Genomic DNA, 19,130 nt, shown 5'->3' with positions numbered 1-19,130 from the left:
TTAAGTCTTCTTGTGCAAATGAAGATACTGAGCAACCATTATGTTAATTGGCGGCAAACTAATAATTTGCTGGGTTTAAAGATAAAAAAATAACATATTCTCCTGGAGCTTCCCAGACAGAAAAGAAAACTACTATTTTGGCAGAATCCTCAAGGAAATAGAATAATTTCTATTGCTCCCAACTTGATCTTTTAAAATCAGATTGAGTTTTCAATAGCAAGAGGGAAGTTTCTACCAGTTTTGCGAAGCTTTGATGATGGTCCATGAAATAACTCCAGTGTGTAAAGTTAAGCACATGGAGGTTCAGAGTCACTGTGGAGTCAGAGATACTCCATAAATTGCTATAGTAAACCATGCAGACAAGACATAACTGCACAAAACTTAACTCTGCCTGGCATTCTGTAGATTGAAAGGAAACATATGTTGTCAGCTGATAATTTATTTACTTGTATACAATTCTGTCAGCTCTACTGTTAGCCTCAGGCTTCTGAATCCAGGCAAACTTCAGAAATATATCATCATTTTTTGTTATTCCATTTAAAAAAAATATTACTCTTCTGGGGAGACATTTATGTCGGCTGAAGTAGCTAACTGCTCTCCACAGGGTAGAAATAAAACCCAGAGTCAGTCATGCAGGGAGATCACATGCTTGAGTCCATCTGCTTGCTGCAGTGACTAACATCAAGGTTTGCACCACCTGAGCCTCATTTTTTTCTTTTCTTGGAGAGAGGTAAGAGCCTGGTAGCTGCCCCTGCCGACCAGGCTGATGTTGCTCTTGGATTTGGCTTCTGTGCCAAGGATCCAGCACAAACCTAGCAGGTCTTCTCTTTGCTTGCACTGTCCTAGTGAGATGATCTGAGTCAAACTTGGAATGATTTTTTACTCTGTCAGGAAAGGAAGGGAATGATTAAATATTGAAATAAATAGATATTTTTGAGAAGAAAAATGGACCAAGAAAAAAGGTTTCTGAAAACACTAATGTGTGCTCAAAGCCATCCAGATAATTTCCCACTGAGAAAGCTGACCTCAGCTTCTCTCGGAGACAGGAGACAGATGGGTGAGTGTGTGCTGTGTTAGTCACCACAGAAACAGGGAGAATACTTGATTCTCCACTGAAGAAACTTTTACTGGCTCAGAGTAGTCCTTAGTGTTGGAACTTTCAGTTCATCCCTTGCAACTAATTATTCTCAAACAGATGGAGCAGAGCAGGCCAGCCTGCGTGTGATGGAGAATACAAATAAATAAGGTCCTGATGGGACCTCAGAAGAGTGAGGAGAACAGAGGACCCCCAGCCATGGTGCAGTGTGAGGGGCTACTTGGTAGATGCCTGGGGTGTCAAGTGAGGAGATCAGAGCAATGCCCATCACTGCTCAATATAAAATAGTTACAGATACCCACAGAAGATCTTCAAGTCTCTTCTTGGAAAATTGACTTGCAGATGTGTTAAGCCCACAGGAACACACTGGCTCTTTTTTTGGCATACACAGCAGTTGTTTCAAAGAACTGCTGAAAACAGCAGTGGAATGTTTTACTGCAAGAAATTTAAGCTCCCTGTCCTGGAAATTGCACTTGTTTTGGACTGTCCTGTTTGCCAGAAAAATAGGCGAGACTGCAAGAAGTCGTCTTGTCTTCAACTAAGAAAACAATTTGCATTTACCCATTTTTTTCTCATTATAAAAAGAAATTGCTTTAAAATGCTTCATTCTTTAAGTGAAACCCCTTGTTTATGAAGGGAATAGTGCTTGAAATTGGCTCTTTCCCACCTCATTATGTAGTTAATGTAGTAGCAATAGGAAGGGTTGGCTTTAACTTCCCATATTACACTGGAGATTGTTCTCTCTCTGGTTTTACCTTCTCATGCATTTTCTTGCACGGTCTGCACAGAGTAAGATTCATTAGTGAATCATTTTGTTTTCTGTAGGCTTCTTTCTTTTAATTCCACAAAAAAAGGCAGAGCTGTGGATGACTCATTTTACATAAATGCTTGTCTCCTAATAGCTTTGCCTCAGCTTCCCAACAATCAGCATCTGACCAGCTTCTCCACTAAAAATCAGTGCTGCTCTTCCCTTTACACAGCAATGTTTGCCGTCCAGTTCAGGGACCAGTCCTAATGTCAGAGAGGGGGTTTATTACAGGTTGTTGCAAACCTACATCCCGCTGTTCCTGAGTAAAACAGGGAAGAGGTTGGGAAACACAGTGTCATCACGTCTCTCCCTCTCCTCCATGAGCCCAAGCACTGGATTCTGGATCATCACATAATAAACATAGGCTAAATGGCTCCTGACATGGATTTGGTGACTGCTGTCACCTTACACCTGAGAGATGCAGCACCCTGATAAAAGGATGTGTGAGCAAGCACAGATCAGGAGCTGTCACTTCACATCTGCTTCCAAGCCCAGCTGAAATATCTATTGACAAGCTGAAGCATTGCCAGCTTCCCCCACCTCTCTGAGTGGTTCCCTGGCTGTGCAGGGCCCCACGACTCAAACAGTTTTTTCAAACAAACCCCTCTAAAGCCATAAGTAAACAGCCCCTGATGGGTACAGCCCTTAGCTTCTAAACCAAAAAAAGCAAAGGATGTATTAGCATTTTGCATTTCTTTCATGCTTTGCTGAATTATCTCTTGTTCAGTCAAACATCTAAGAAAAATGTGCCCATTACAGCTCTGGAGCAGGATTGGTATAATTGGCTTTGTGGTAACTCATCTATTTCATAGGTTTTGAGTTCGAATATCTGAAGTCATGGGAAAGAAAAAAATAGTTGAAACCTTATTTCTACTCTCTCTTCTACTCCTTGTCCAATCAAATCAGCCCCAAAATAAATTGCATGAATAAAGAGCCAGTCACTGAGCAGATTAGTGAATCAGTAAGCTGTGCCTTGTCACCATTTTACTAATGATTCTCTCTTTAAATTCAGCATTATTAATGATTATCCATCACTTTTAAATTTGCCTTCCAGATCACTAATCGCTCTATGCTCAGGAACGCTCTCCTGTTATATATCTTCTGATTTTGTTTTTGCTGGCAGCATGCATTTAGCCATATGCTTGTCTTGTGCAGCCTGCCAAATTCCTGCGTTCCAGGGCTTGTTAAGCTGTGTAAAATGTTGTTGTTGACTTGAATGTTAAGGAAAGTAAGTGACTGATTTCACTTGTTGTTGCAGCCATCTGTGCTCCTCAGCCAGAGCTCTCATCCCGGCAGTAACCGTTAACGCAGACAAACTATGACAGTCTCATGCAAAGTCATTTGTTTGCTGGAATATATTTTCCAGCACCCACACTTCATCAGTAGACTTTTATGAAAGCAGAAATAGTACTAAAAGGGGCCAGAATCTTGTGATCCTTGAGAAGAATTCTTTCTGACTTCAGCTGAGAAAAAATTCCTTGATTAGGGACTGGAGAAATTGGTGGAAAGGCACTGACAGGTTTCTTTAACAGGAGATGACAGTAGAGATGATCAGTACTGGAGCTATGAAGGCTCTTAAAGAAATAAAATAAATACCTTAGTGGTTTGGGAAATGTAGCAAATTCTATGCTTCAACTGCTGCAGAATAACTGTATTAAAAAACCAGGTAAAATAAAGGAGAAAATGTGGTAGGGCATGATGAACTGTGCTGCTGTAGGACTGTCCAGGGCTGTCCCTAAGGAATGCCTCCTGCTATTTTGGTCAGGTTTACTATGAGATCTCCAGGGCAACACTGCAGAAGTTTTTATTTAATAGCATTAATGTCTACAGTGCAAGCTGGCTTTGATTTTGTGACACTTTGCTGACCACATTTATTGTAGGAATATGTGTGTGGATTTGGGAGTGGCTGGGCTGTGGGAGAGGATGGTGCTGTGGCCAGAGCTCCTGACAGTGCTGCCTGAAGAGGCTGCAGGCAGTAGTGGAGCCAGGATGTTATTGTTAGCCTCCAAGATATGGGATTCTGCCATTTCCCTTAAATGATATCCCCTCTGCAGACAGGTGGTGAGGAAATATAACACTGAGAACAGTTTAACAAACTTGGTAGCCTTAAAACCTGCACGCACACATGTGCATACTGACATGTAAATTCATAAAATCTGAGTGAGTTTGGGATCATGGGCACAATCTGACAGCAAGTCCCTCTACTTTCTGCTGGAGAGGTGAGAAAAAAATCCAGACCTTGTGCCTGAAATTCCAATGTGTGGTATAACAACTTCTCATCTGATACAAGTTAATCATCTAATCATTCTGACATCCGATTTTCTCTTTCAGCATTGCTTTAAAGGTCACTGCATCTGGCTCACACCAGATGTCCTGAAGCAGGATGGACACTGGGGGGCATGGAGTAAGTTTGGCTCTTGTTCCCGCACGTGTGGCACCGGGGTGAAGTACAGGACACGGCAGTGTGACAACCCACAGTAAGTGGCACCCCAAGTGTCCCACTGATATGCAGAGGCTGCACGGGGAGGATCCTCAGTGCATGCCCAGTGCAGCAGTGCAGTAAAGGATGTTGAGTGGTGCTTGTTAAATCTGACATATAGCATAAGTTGTCAGAAATTCTACTTTTGGCCCTTAGCAAGTCATGAATCATCTTTATTTCTCAGTTTATCCATCCATTAAACTGGTTATGCAGTTAGAAGGATCTTGAAAGTGCTAATATTGTGCTGTGTAAAGCATAAATAAAAGTTTAGGGTACTATATTTTTTTTTTTTTAAATGTGAGTATGAAATGATAGCAGTGATTTACTGGATTTTTTTTAAAAAACCTTTTAAAAAGTTTTCTTTAATCCACCTTCTAGGATATTTCAACAAGGTCTTAAAATATTTTCAAACTGTTTTCATTCCAAGTTGGAACAAAGCTCCTGAGATCAGAACCTTCCCCAAAGTTAATTTTAGGAATTTTGAATTGTCTTTCTTTAATAACTTACATATGGGTCATCCAGATAATGTAGAATGATTCCATTCCAGTAAGAGTGGAAGTAAAGTATAGTTAATAAAGATTGGTATATACAAATGATATGAAATGTGCAATTATTGCTATCTTAATGTGCTATCATAAAAAGTCAAGATCCTAACAGTAAGAACTAAAACAATGGTCAAAATTCTATGATTTTAACAGCGAGAATATTTTTAACGTGGAATTTCTTGGTTTGTTGATAAAGCAATTGAACTTGACTAGTGTTAAAAATCGTCTTATCATTGATTTTTTTTTTTTCTAAATTGAGTTTTATGAAGCAGCATTTTCTGATGGAAATTGTTCTGTTAAGAAAAAATTTGCCAGTTCTCTTTTCAGCTTTTATTACTTTGGCAACAGGGAATTGACCTTTCTAATTATGGGCACAGTTTTAGTTGTAGAATCTATTTACAAGTAGGAAAAGCCTAAGGTACTATTGAAAACATTTTCTGTGTTTCCTGGAAGAGGGTGCAAACCCAGCTACAGGTTCTGAGCTCTGTATTGCCAGATCTGCCAGGGATCTGGTGCACATCTGCCTGGGGCACAGCACTGAGCTGGGCTGTTCTGCCTTTGCTACTGCATTAGGGGTGAATGGGAATGAGTTCTGCTGTGCTTTCCTTTCCTGGCTATACCAAGAAAATGTCTTTCCTTGCCTTTATCAAGTGGTTTGAACCTCTACTTGCAGAAGTTGCTTTTTAAAAGCTAAGTAGTGACAGTGGGTTTTGAAAGAGAATATATATTTTACATATCAGAAACACAGCCCTGGCTTCATCAAGTGCCTACTGGCATGACTGGGAAACAAATTGCTCCTCAGAAGATTTGATAGACAGTTGATTAATGAAATAATGGCAAAACTAACCACGGGTTTCTCTCCCTGTCGCAGTCCTGCCAATGGAGGCCGCACATGTGTGGGGCCAAGCTACGAGTTCCAGCTGTGCAACACCCAGGACTGTCCCAAGGACTTTGAGGATTTCAGAGAGGAGCAGTGCCGGCAGTGGGACCCTTACTTTGAGTACCAGAACACCAAACACCACTGGCTCCCTTATGAACATATCGATGGTGAGCAGCCCCTTTCCTGTGAAAACTAAAATCAGTTGCAAATATGAGTAAAAATTATATAGGGAGGGGTAAAACTTCTTCCTGGGAAATCAGGAACCTGTTAGGAGTTGTTTGGAGGGACCAGTGAGTATCAGTGTATGAGTGATCCAATCCATGCAATGTACTTGGATTTTCAAAAATCTTTGGATACTGTTCCCCAGTGACAGCAGTTAAATGGATTTACCATGAGATAAAAGGAAATGGTTTTGCACAGGAGCACAGCCCACTCTGAGAGCTGCAGAAGGACCTTGTGACACTAAGTGGCACAAGAAGGCAAAGGAAGTTTGGTGTTAATGAATGCCAGTAATGGCTATGGGGGTAAAAACTGGTGTGTATGTGTGTATGGATCTGTACAATGGTGGGCTCTGAAGAGAAAGGCTGGGAGTTGGGAATAGCTTTAGGAAAAGATTGATTCAGTGCCTGTGAAGGGAGAGATGGAGAACACTGCTCTGCCTCCGTGTACCTGCACGTTGTGTCTGCACTTTAAATACTCACCCAGTGCGGCTCAGGTTGTGCCCATCTCACTGCTGCCCATGCTGCTAAAAAACCCACAGCTGAACTCAGAAAGACCAGAATAAAGCAAACATAAACAATGACTTCTGGATGAGGAGAGTTTGGATAAACCAGGACTTTTCACCCTGGAAAAGCAAGGATGTAGATTAAAAAGATAGAGTTACAGAGTTGTGAGTGGCCTGAGACTGAATGTGGAATGGTTATTGAGTTTCTCATAATGCAAGCCTGGGAACATCAAATAAAATTATCAGGTGGCAGATTTAAAACAAATAAGAGGAAAGACTTAGTACAAAGCATCTAATAATCTTGAAATTCCCTGCCACAGGAAGTTGCAGATGCCAGAAAGTTTTAGAACTTACTTTGAAAAATTCTTGACAGTTCTACAATCCATTAAGAGCTATTAAACACCAAGTTCCAGCCATGATTTTGGAAGTCCCCAAGCTGCAGAGTAGGAGGAACTTGGAGAATATTCTGAGAAAGTTTCAAGTTTTTCCTGTGTCTTCCTGCAAATGCTGCTGTCACTGTTGGAGGCAGCTGTTGGGTTGGATGGGTGCTGGCTCTCAACCAGCAAGGTCAGGCTGATTTTGTGGCCTCTTGACAGAGATCACCTCCTAGAATAAAAATGTTCCTGTTCTTGTTAATGCCTCGGCTCAACTGTCAATGCAAGTGCAGCTGGTTGATTGGGACCATGTCTGCTCTTGCCAGAAAACACGCTGAGATGTTTCACCAAACAAAAAGGCAGAGGGCAATGAGTTTCAACTTGTTGAATGAGCAGTATGGGCTGTTTGCTGGTTTTGAACCCTGTCACTTCACTTGAATGACAAATTCGTGAGGGCAGGGTTGGCCTGGCAAGGGACAGATTCTGGGCACTCACCCCATCCTCAGCCCAGTGTCATCACTGGGAGGGGAAGGGTCACTTTGGGTGAATCATTTTGCATTCCAGTGAGAGGCTATTCTGCCAGAAATTAATAGCAAATTCCTTTAATTAATTTGCCTTTCTTCCCAAAGAGTTCTCAGAGTTCCCTCATTCTTTTCATGCCATCTTGGTCAGTCTGGGATTTTCAAAGGCACAGACACAGCCTCACAGCTTAATTTCATGAAATAGCATTGCTGGCACAGGGTGAGGGGATGAAGGCTGTGGCCTGCAGGACCTTTGCTTACGCTTTAGCCTTTGGAGCAGCCTGCTGCAGAGACCACTGGAACAAATCAAATTTTTTCTATTAAATTCAATGGCTTCTGGGTCAGAAACCAGCTCATTGATGTCTGAGCACTGATCCCTGCACTGCTGGTTTCCCATTTAACTATGGTTTAACTGCAGACTCCTTGAGAGTTACATTTACCTGTGCAGGGTTATTAGAGGGAACAGCTTTTGTGTGAAAACAAGGCCAGAGACAAGCTTGTGCTTGAACTAATCTATTTAAAACTCCTTTTTGTAAGGATAAGGCATATCAGTGACATACTTGTGAAGATAATGCAGTTGTGGCTCAGAAGTGACATAAATCCATACACTTCACAGGCAGCTCAGCTGGATGTGTCTGACACATTGTGCAGGGGATAGGAACAGAAAGGAGTGCCTCATGCTGTGGGCAGAGAAAAGCCACTGAGCCACACCCCAGTGTGTCCTTGAGAATCCCGATGCCCTGTTGTGCCATGGCCTGTCTCCTGTTCCAGGCCCTCTGAGCCACCATGTCCTCATCCCTGCTGTGCTCACAGACTCCTGCATTGTGCATCTGCCAGGGCAGTAGGGTGTGACTTTGGCTATGAGCTCCCAGCCTCAGTTAAACGAGAGCAGAGAGTGGACGGGCACACCGTCGCATCCATGCTCCTGCACCTCTACTGTGCCCAGCACCAGTGAATAGGAAGAAAATAATTCCTTGCAATAACAGGATCTAATTTAGCAGCACTTGCACATTTACTGTTCCCATGGAGCAGTGGGAACAGAACCATCTCTAAAATAAAGCCCTTGTACAGAGTTGTTGGCACCCAGTCAGACCTGCTGATATTTTCATTTAATCACACGCAGTGAATGCGTGGTATGTGTGGGGTGGGGGTGGGTGCATACCCAGGGGTGGTGTGTAGACATCTATCTTGTTCATAGCTTAATGTTTCTAATATATGCAAATACAGTACGTCTGTCGTTATCATGATCTTAATAGTCTCCTATTAAGAATTTGCACTGAAAAAAGTACCTGTTTTAATAGATTAGACCCTGGATTTTTAGTGTGACTTCCCTGCATCGTTTGGGAGTGGTAACAAAGGTCTCTGATGTACCAATACCCAGTGGCCTTGAGGACATCAACAGCAATAACAAGGACTTTATAAAAAGAGGGCAGAGGCCATGGAACTGTACAGGGGAAGAATGCAAAGGGCCTGTGAAGATTTATTTCAGCTGAACTGCTATAATGGAAAGGTCGTTATTGTTTTAAATGGTGGGAAAAGCTTTCCAACTTTTAATCATGTTAAAATAGCAGAATCTCTATTTGTTTCATCTAGCAGAAAGGCCATCTGCTCTTCAGTGCCAAGGAAAGCACAGTGAATCCTATTATGGGGCTGAGGACAGCAAGAGACATGGATAGAATGAAATACACTAGTGGAATACAACTTTATTCAGCCAGTGACTAGTCATTTTCAGCTTTATTTTTTGATCTTAGCTCTTTGGAACAGATTAGAGAAAATACCACTTGTCTGGCTGTTTGTGCATGTGTTAGCAGTAAAAAAATGTTTTTTTGTCTGAATCTTTTTTGACATCTCATCTTGTTTAATGGTTTAAATTATCTTAAATAAAATTACAACCATGAGGGAAAATTAACTTTGTGGTTAGGATGAAATGCTCTGGTCCAGATGTCTCTGAAGAAATTTTGGATGCCAGGTTCACTCAGTGTCAAACAGCTGCTTTTAATGGGAAAGTTACTTTGGCTTTTTTTCATTTAAGCGCCGTGCAGGAGAAACCAGCATCTCTCACAGGTAGTTGTGCAACTGAGGAAAGGTCTACCAGATTGCAGCATCTGCAGAGGATTAAATAGATCCCCCATCAAAGTCAATGATCTGTTATTTTTAAGTCTGTCTCCTAATGGTGACACATGGTTGCTTTATGATGCAGCAGTTTCCAAGAGATCACAGGATTTTTCAAAGGGGATAAGCATCAATGATTTATGGGTACCACGTTGGGCTCTGTGATGTGTGCAAGGAAGAAGGGAGAACCAGCACTACTGAAAGTGCTGCTCACAAGGTCAGCAACTGAACTGTGAGAGCTGAACAAGCACAATTTGGGTCATTTTATTTTTCAGCTAAGGAGAGGTGCCACCTGTATTGCGAATCAAAGGAGACAGGGGATGTGGTGTACATGAAAAGGATGGTACACGACGGGACCCGCTGCTCCTACAAGGACGCTTACAGCATCTGTGTGAGGGGGGACTGCCTGGTGAGTATTTGGGGGCTTTTTCAGAGCTCAGTATTGTGAAAACAATTAAAGTTGTACTCTGAGTGTTTCTCTCCAAGAATGACTAAGTATAATAACACTTTGGGCAATAAGGAGATTTCATTAGGATTATTGTCACAATATTATGTGTGATGTTCACAGTTGCCATGCATGTGACTCGGTTCCAAAAGCACCTACCTACACAGGAAATATTTCATGCAGTATTTTAAGATGATCTATTACAATTAGCTTTCAAGGAAAGCTCTTCCTGCTGAGGTTTAGTGGGGGTGGAATGTGCAATGAAACAGGAACGCACAGCAGCTTTCAAGGAAAGTGGTGTTAGGATATGGCTGATGTGCATTCTCTCTGTAGTTGATCATGTTATTTTTAAAAAATCAATGACAGTTCCTCTAAGTCGGGATCTGCTGCAGGTCATCTTTGAAAGGAATTAGTCTCTGACTAGCAAAGCACTGGTGGATGTGCTTATCCCCATATAGATGCCTAGATTCTCCTGGAATTTAAGCATCTGTCTTAAGATAAGCTGAGGCTTAAGAGCTTTTCCTTAACCATTCTGCTTTCCTTCAGTAAGAGAACCACTGTGAAGCATAATATAAAAATATAATCACCCAATTGACAGCTGTTATAGGAACAGGAAGTATTAAAATCTGTTTAGGTGTTGATCTTCCAGGAGAATACTACAAGGTGTGCTGCTTTTCTGAAGCAGAAGGTGGGATTGATACACGAGGTGAAGGCTCATTTGACTTGAAGGGTGGATAAATACGAATGACTGTTTCTCTCTTTTGTGCACAGAAAGTTGGGTGTGACAGGGTCATAGGTTCCACGAAGCAGGAAGATAAGTGTGGTGTCTGTGGAGGAGATAACTCCCACTGCAAAGTGGTGAAAAGAACATTTTCAAGAGTACCAAAAAAGCAAGGTCGGTACATTCAGTGTGGTTTGTCCTGGGGAATTCCGGGTATTTTTTCTTGATCTCTTATGTTTCAGGGAAAATACCATTACTAAGTACATCATGTGCAGCATCTTTAATTCCAATAAACAATCTGGACTTACTTCCAGATGTGTTTATAATTTGAAAATAAGACTTCTGTCCAGTGATCAGTTAAAGCTGCTGCTACCAGGGCCTGTGCATGCATAGAAGAGGACTTCCCTGCTCCTTGTTGCAGAGCTGTGGATGTACTTGTGCTTCTGATGTCACCCAGCTGCTTTTTCCAAGTCACTGCAGAGCTGCAATAATATATCATCATCAGGCACTGTCAGGCAGGAGATTGTGTGGCCTCTGTGGGTGCATATGGTGCTCAAAGGCCATTTCAGTCTGAAGCAAAATCTGTTGATGATACTTCAGGCATCCTTCTTCTGACCCAAAGCCCTTTGTCCCTGTTACATTCCATCACCTGGCACAAAAATGGGGATGGGAATAATGCTGGATTCAGTTCATCTTGTTTAATACACCCTGCTTTCAGAAAATAAGATTTATTTAAAAACCTAAGACAAACCCTCCCTGTTTGTGGCGTATTAATCCATAACCATATTTTCAAATACTACAATTATAGGGTACGTTAAGATGTTTGAAATTCCTGCTGGTGCGAGACATTTACTTATACAGGAAACAGATGCCACTGCTCATAATCTCGGTAAGTAACAAGTAGGAGAATTTTCAGTCACAGTAATTTTTTCTGGTGTTTATTTTTGTCTCTGGAGGCTGACAATGTGTTTATACATTTGTTTACCCATTACCCTCCCACACCACGTGCTTTCTCTAAGTATGTTAAATTAGGAAACTTGTTTGGCAATTCTATTTCCCTCTGCTATATTCCAGGGTGTCCCAGCCAGATCTCTGTGTTGGTATGTGCATGTGTGAAAGCTGCTGGAAGAGGCACTGAGTTACTTTATGGGGTGCCATGCATTATCTTTGGGAGCTGGAACTAAACAGTCTTCAAGGTCCCTTCCAACCCAAAGCATTCTATGGTCTTTGCGTGCATCTTTCGTGCTTCCCACCCTCAGTCATTTCTCAGCTATATCCAGATCTGTTCCAGATTCTGCCCCCCTGCTAACAGTATTGACACGAGGCTGCCAAATCAATCCAGTCTAGGAGGTAATGGAAATCCTCTCCTCCCCGAGCCCTGTAATCAATGGGAAGCAGTGACTAGTGGGCTGCTATTAATTGGAAGTAGATTCACAGCTAATGGTCTGCTGATTGTAGCGTGAGTCATCCCAGCTTCTCCCCAGTGGATGCTTCCCTTGCTGCTCAGGGCACCCGGCCCTGTGGATCCGGGAGCATTTCTCCTTCAGACAGAGTTCTGTCGGGGTGGGGTGAGTGCTGTGCACATGAACAGCTCACTCGCTGTCGAGGCCACTGCTGAGGGAGCCGGATGCTCAGGTAGCTGCCAGAGAGAGAATGGAGTTAAAATCTGGTGTTACATAACAAACAGTCCCCGCTTCTTCTAACGAGGAGGGCAAATTTTCCATCTCAGGTGAAAACCTGTCCTCATACAAAGGTGGCTGAAGTGTCTCCAGGTGAAGGACAGAGCACTGGTGAGAGCTGAAGCAGAGGAGCCAGGCTCTGTGTGCAGTGGCAGGTGCCTGCAGGAGCTTAACAGGGCTGTGTTGGTGTCAGGACTGGATCTGTGCAGGAGAATTATTACTGTTTCTAGTGTCTCTCTCTCACTGAGGGGACCTGCTGGGGGTTAGCTCAGTAGCCTTTCTTTGATGGAGCAGTAACAGCCCTCTGAGCTGCCTTACAACATATGAAAGAGCTGAATAGCTCTGGGACCCCCACTGGCTCTCAAATTGGCTCGGACTTGGCCAGTGGATTCAGAAGTTGTTATAGGGGAGCAGGCAGCTGGATCCCTGTGGCGCAGCCATGCTGGCCTCATTTCTCTGGCAAGGCAGGCTGTGAAAAAGGAAAAAAAAGGACAACTGATGTTTCTGGAGCTGAGCAGAAAAGCATTGGCAGTTCAGTGAGACACCTGAAAAAGTCTTTCCAAACCTGTGAGGAAACAGAGGGAAAATGCACACTGGCCTTTTCAGCTTCTTCCACTGGGACACAAGCAGGACAAAACTGGAGGTAAGAAGCGAACCTCTCATATTAACTTTTCTTGTGTTGTTCCCAGCTATTAAAAATCGTGAAACGGGGAAGTTCATTCTAAGTGAAGACAACTATGTGCCAGACTCTAAAGTCTTTATTGACATGGGTGTGGAGTGGGAATATCGGAACGACGATGATAGAGAAACAGTGCAGACCATGGGGCCACTGCGTAATGGAATAGTTATTTTGGTAAGTCAAATGGAAACCACCTTCCACAGAGCCATAATGGGCTAGCATATAACTCAGATTCCTCATGTGAGTTACAAGAAGACATCTGCTTCAACTATAAGACAATAGAAGATGTATTTTAATTCCTTTCTCCTAATTCATTGCTCTGTATGAGACCTATTATAATTCAGGTTTATGTGTTGAGCAACCAGCTGTCCTGATTATTTCCTGTGGATGGCCTAGCAATCAGCCACTGAGTGAAGACTCTGTACTTATCCTATCTGACCTGTGAGCACTAGTCGAAAAAAAGGTCAGAGTGGTTCGTATAGGCTGGATCTAATAGCTCCTTCTCCCATCCACGTTTTGAAAATGTATCCTGCAAAGGCAGATGCAGGGTTCTTGTGTTTCCTGGCTGCCTTTTTCAGGGCAAAGCCAGTTCCATAGTTCCCAAAACCAGCCAAATATACTCTTTTTTCATTGCAAACTAACAAGCAATAGACTGCAATTAGCAGGGGTGAGTTGATTTAAAATCCCTCTGAAAACAACTGTAATGTGTTGGTCTACACCAGCTGAACTTCAAAGAAAGAATAAATATTACGTTTCTGGAGGACCAATATTTTGCACTTTGTTCACATTGAGTTCCATTTTCTTGCATTTGTCTTAATGCAGTGTGATAACAAAACATCTTTCTAAATAGTTTATATTTCTATCAAGATTAAGTAAAAAGCTTTGCAGAATTCCAGGATTATCATAAGAATATTTGTGTTTTATCAGAAATATAAGCAATTTCTTTGCCACTTTCAGTTACTTCTGCAGTTGAATTCGCTTTGTCTTTTAGTGGAATTATCCATTATCGTTTCAGTACAAAGTTTCCTTCCTTTGTGATGAGATATGGAAAAAACTTAGTATCATGATGTCAGCCCAATGCTGGCAAGGAAAGTAAGTCTAAATCAACAACAGTCTTTCTTAATATGCAGTTTAGAAACTCTGTGTCATAAGGATATACTTTTTCATCAGGGAAAAAATGCATTGAGTGCAGCTAAAAGGCTGAGATCCCTGCGGGGATGTTTTTATATGTGAGCCACAATGACTATTCCATGTCATCTCACAGAGCTCCTGATATCAGTCTTTCATATCTTTTTTCCTTACATCTGTTTTTCTTACTAGGTGATTCCTCATGGTGGTGCCAAGATATCTTTGACTTACAAGTACATGATCCATGAAGATTCCTTGAATGTAGATAACAATAACGTTTTGGAAGAGGACTCAGTGTCATATGAATGGGCTTTGAAGAAATGGTCCCAGTGTTCAAAACCTTGTGGGGGAGGTAAAAACAAAACCACAGATCATTCAAAATTCATTCATTGCCACAAGCCATTAGGGAGACCAGAGTATGGGAGGAGTTTTATTTAAGTTAAGTAATAGATAAATAAATAGTGAATGGGGTTAAAATGTGACTTAAACGGTTTGGGGGCAGATCTGGGCTGGTTCATTTCTGATTTATGGTTATGAAACTGAAAAATTGCACAAGTGTGCAAGATTTGGATGAGGGTCTCCAAGCTGTGAAGGTGCCAAACCTCAAGGTGCCATGGGGCAGCCCTTTGTAAATCCTCATCCAGTGACGTGGCCTTTGCAGTGTCAGACTCTGGTTTTGGGGCAAGATGTGAACCCTGATGCTGTTCCCCAGGCTGAAGGTCAGGTTGCAGCATTGGTTCGTGGCTAGGCAGGTTTACAGAATGTTTTTGAGATGCTGGATCTGGCTGTTATTTTCATTAAAGTCGTGAAAAATAAGGGGGGTGAGCAATTACGGGTGTTAAATTCGTGTGGTAAGTGTTTATTTGGTGCAGCTTACAGCTCCTTTGGTAGCGTGTTCACCTGCAACTCCTGCTGCAACCCCTGACAGCATTTGTGCAGTTCATTTGAAACTCGAGCCCTCTGTGAGGTCTGCCAGTCCTGAGAATAAGAGGAGTGTCTTTCCGCAGGCTACCAGTTCACCAAGTACGGCTGCCGCAGGAAGACGGACCACAAGATGGTTCATCGGAGCTACTGCGAGGTGATCCAGAAGCCCAAACCCATCCGCAGGGTGTGCAACCTCCAGGAGTGCTCCCAGCCCATGTAAGCATCCCTGCACCCAGCACTGCTCCCTGCAGGTGCGGGGGCACCACACGCAGCCAGCGTTGTCACCTCAAGGAAGAGGGCTTTAACTTCACCTCCATGGTCATTACAGAGACCCAGGACTGGGAGGATGTCATGCTCTATTCTGCTCATAGAAATATTCTTTCTGTGATTGCTGGTTCCTATGACTTATTTAATGAGTTGGATTGGAAAAGAATTGCTCTCTTGATCCAGACATTTGTGTTCAGGCCATCTTGAGGTATCAGTTTATACCAGTGGGTTTTACACACTGTGGGTTAACCATGTCAGAACAAATGTACAGAGTGCTACAGAAGACAACCAATATCATCCAGTCTCTCAAATCCAAATCTTCATAAAGTTCACAGCATATTTTCAGACATTTAAACACAGGGAAAATATTTGACCTGCTAGATCTCTCTGGCTGCCCTTGTACAGCACGAAATGCCTGTTGTACCTTCATTTTTGCTCTACATAGTCAAGTGTTATAAATATTATAATTCACATTTTACAGGTGATTTTTTTGACTGGCAGGAGGTTATTCCTGCCACATGTAGGACTAATATATTCTTTGTGCTTCTACTGCAACAAGAAACAAGTATGTTGATTCCAGCTTTTATCCCTGGGGACTAAATACAGGTTCCAGGAATCACAGCAAATAAATAGAACATACTACACAATATTTCCTAACTTCCTTTCAAAAAAAAGATTTTAAAGAGAGAAAAGGCAAGAAACTGTGCCCCATAAACTCAGCATGGGTCAGGGTTGAATGTTTATTTATTGGAAAACTGAAGTAATAACCTAACTGTATCTCAGGCTCTCTGGAAAGGACTGTATCCTCCTTTCAGCTGCAAATATAATTGGGCCCAGGTACCACAAAGACTCAATAGGATCCTAAATTGTGCTTGGATCCCTGAAGTTTCAGTTTGCTCTGTTTCCATAGAATGCCATCCAAGCATTTTGCTCTTGTACATAGGAGAGGCAATTATATAAGAGATTTTACAAAGCTCTGTGACACCCCCTACACTAATGTGCTGCTTCTTCACTTCTGGAAAAACTCATCTTTGTCTCAGAAGTCACCTCAGGATTCATGGTTTGACAGCTCTTGCCTTTCTCCACAGCTGTGGAAATTCTATAGGTTACAAAGAGAAACTTGGGTGAAATTGTTACTTTCTATTTAAGTGGAGTGTGTAGTGCAGTGCTTTTTGCTATTTCTTCACTATTTCCAAACCCAGGATTTTATGAGTACTTTAGGACAATTCCTTCAAGCTCAGGGTGTTTCTCCAGACTATGTATATTTTTTGGTTAAGTTTATCCCATGAATTCTGTTTACATGGAACAATATTTCCATCTTGCAAATCTCTGCACTCCGTAAATATTTAGACTGCTATATATCTTCACTTAATTATAACCAAGGCTTCAGTAGTCTAGATACATTTGCTCTAAGCCTGTCTGTCCCTGTTGTTCTTCTCTAAGTTCTTTACAATTAGTAGCTATGATTAATGAGCCAGTTTGGGTGATCAGTGCAGTTTTCAACTACAGCACATTACAAAGATTAGGTTTCATTTATCAGTGGCCATACTGATTTAGACATTATGAACTTGAACCTTCTGGTTTTCACTGGAGAGTTGCCTTCCCCCAAACCAAACATTTTTGATGATGAGAACCTTGATCTGCCCCAGCTCAGCACTCACAGGGTTTTGTCAGTGCTTCAGAGATTGAGTCTGGCTAGGGATATGGCCCATGGAGTGCCCAGATACAGGCCGGGCTGGAGCTGCATTTCTAGCCCAGATGTTTTGGCTTCACTCATGTGGGAACCAGCTGTGGGGACAGCCGGTTCATGCTACATTATGAGACAAGACACATCTCATTCTCATGCACCCAGACCTCGGAAGCTCAGCAGCACCCTTGGGTGGCTGCTTTTGACATAAAAGCAACCATATTTTTATGTGCAGTCTTGGAAAGGGCAGCTTAAAATCGAAGCAAATACAGCCAAGTAAGAATAATGCTTATCTTGGAGATAATGAGAAAGTAATATTGAAGATCTGGGTCTTACTAATGATATTTCAGGGGCAGTCAAATAACCCTCACCATGTTTTTTTGCTATCTTCTCTTTTTTTCTGTATTAGAACTAGTATTAGCATCATGTTAAACTTGTGTTTAAGAATTACAGATCAACAGTTTGAATTTTACTCTGCTCACTCTCTTTTCACCAACCTAGATGGGTTACAGGAGAATGGGAGCCTTGCAGCAAATCTTGTGGGAAGACAGGGTATCAGGTACGGTCTGTGCGCTGCATCCAGCCCCTCCACGACAACACAAATCGCTCTGTCCACACCAAGTACTGCAACAACAACCGCCCGGAGGGCAGGAGGCCCTGCAACAGGGAGCTGTGTCCAGCACAGTGGAGAATAGGACCCTGGTCACAGGTCAGTCCCTTTCTGGAGGTCTCAAACAACTAGTTTCTGACTGGATGGAATGAGCATGACAAGTAATGCAACCCCTGAATTTGTGAATAGATGGCTCTGGGAACAGATGACTCACATGTACAGTTGTTTGTTTAGTGCTCAGACCATAGCTCATTCTTGGAGTATTTCACAATTCCTGGTGTACCACAAGAAGCAGTGAGTGGCTCTCCCTCTTGCTTAGCTACTATAGGTACTGCGGTGGCTCAAATAATGCACCATGTCAGCTCAAATCAAGGGCAGTCTTTTAAAATTGAAAAGCTAGTTTCTGATCTGTTGTCTCCAGAGGGTGGCTGGGCTGTAACTGCTGCATGTCCTTTCAGTGCTCTGTCAGCTGTGGCAATGGCACCCAGGATCGCCCGGTCCTGTGCCGGACCAGGGACAACGCCATCGGCCTGTGCAAGGAGAATAAACCAGAGACCGTAAGGATTTGCAGACTACCTCCGTGTCCCAGTAAGGGCTTGTCTTCTATGGCTTCTATTACATGTTGGAAAAGCATTAATTTATTTATTTGCAATGCCTTCATTGTACTGATACTTGTGTGCTACATCTGCCTGGGGGGGACTCTTCTCCATAGTCCTTGTTTTGAGCAGAATTCCAAATGTGGAGCTGCTGTGTGGCCGATGGGCTCCTTGGGCTCTTCTCCTGCTGGAGAGCACTGCTTGGCCCAGGACAGCCTGAGAAGCTGGGGCAGAGCTCAGCACAGTGCTGATGGCTGGATGTGGCCAGCAGCTGTCAGCTGCCCTGGGAGAGGAGCAGTGCCTGAGTCCAACCCTGCACCCCTGAGACCTGTGGCGATTGGCAAGGGTCAGCTGGGCTCTGGCTAATGAAGGGTGCCTCTTTGCTTTCCCCATCTCCACCAAGAGTTCCAGACTTGTTTTCCATTCTGTCAAACATAAATTATCTGCAGGGGTTATCTAATTCAGTTTTTAAAAGCTATAACTAATTTGTTCCTGCTTAATCCAGGCCAACAAGACCTTTATCCTTGTTAGCTTTTCAGCTGTTTGCAAATGATACTTGTGAGATGATTTCACACATTCCTATTATTAAGTAATTCATATTTTTCTTTTTTCTTGCTGTATCTCTCAGGGTAGCTTTTGATTTCTAATTAATTAGAAGCAAGCTGTCAATTATCGTCTCCAATACAAAGATTTTAATGAGGCTGTGTAACTAAGCTAGGCTGCAAGTCTCTGGGGACATGTGTGACACTGCCATGAGAAGTGCTGCTGTTGAACTGGCCCTTGGGCTGTCTTCAGTGCTGGCTGTGAAGTGCTGGGCACAAGTTGTAGCAAACTCCCCGAACAGTACCCTTTGCC

The 19,130-nt window shown here is 42.7% G+C and overlaps 1 protein-coding gene across 1 annotated transcript in view; it reads left to right on the top strand.

Moving 5' to 3' along the window:
• LOC121657817 (A disintegrin and metalloproteinase with thrombospondin motifs 2-like) overlaps nt 1–19,130 on the top strand; it is a 177,625-nt gene that overhangs the window by 149,151 nt on the left and 9,344 nt on the right. The window contains exons 11-20 of the mRNA XM_042013946.1: nt 4,236–4,381; nt 5,800–5,975; nt 9,815–9,948; nt 10,756–10,879; nt 11,514–11,594; nt 13,074–13,237; nt 14,384–14,543; nt 15,199–15,331; nt 17,571–17,778; nt 18,138–18,267. Coding sequence (XP_041869880.1) covers nt 4,236–4,381; nt 5,800–5,975; nt 9,815–9,948; nt 10,756–10,879; nt 11,514–11,594; nt 13,074–13,237; nt 14,384–14,543; nt 15,199–15,331; nt 17,571–17,778; nt 18,138–18,267 — 1,456 coding nt within the window. The remainder of the gene's footprint in view (nt 1–4,235; nt 4,382–5,799; nt 5,976–9,814; nt 9,949–10,755; nt 10,880–11,513; nt 11,595–13,073; nt 13,238–14,383; nt 14,544–15,198; nt 15,332–17,570; nt 17,779–18,137; nt 18,268–19,130) is intronic.

Source organism: Corvus kubaryi, unplaced genomic scaffold (assembly GCF_017639235.1).
Source record: "Corvus kubaryi isolate FWS band 111438036 unplaced genomic scaffold, C.kubaryi_AGA036_p1.0 split1-37374, whole genome shotgun sequence".
In the NCBI taxonomy this organism is placed as follows: Eukaryota; Metazoa; Chordata; class Aves; order Passeriformes; family Corvidae; genus Corvus; species Corvus kubaryi.
This window is presented reverse-complemented; position numbering and strand designations above follow the sequence as displayed.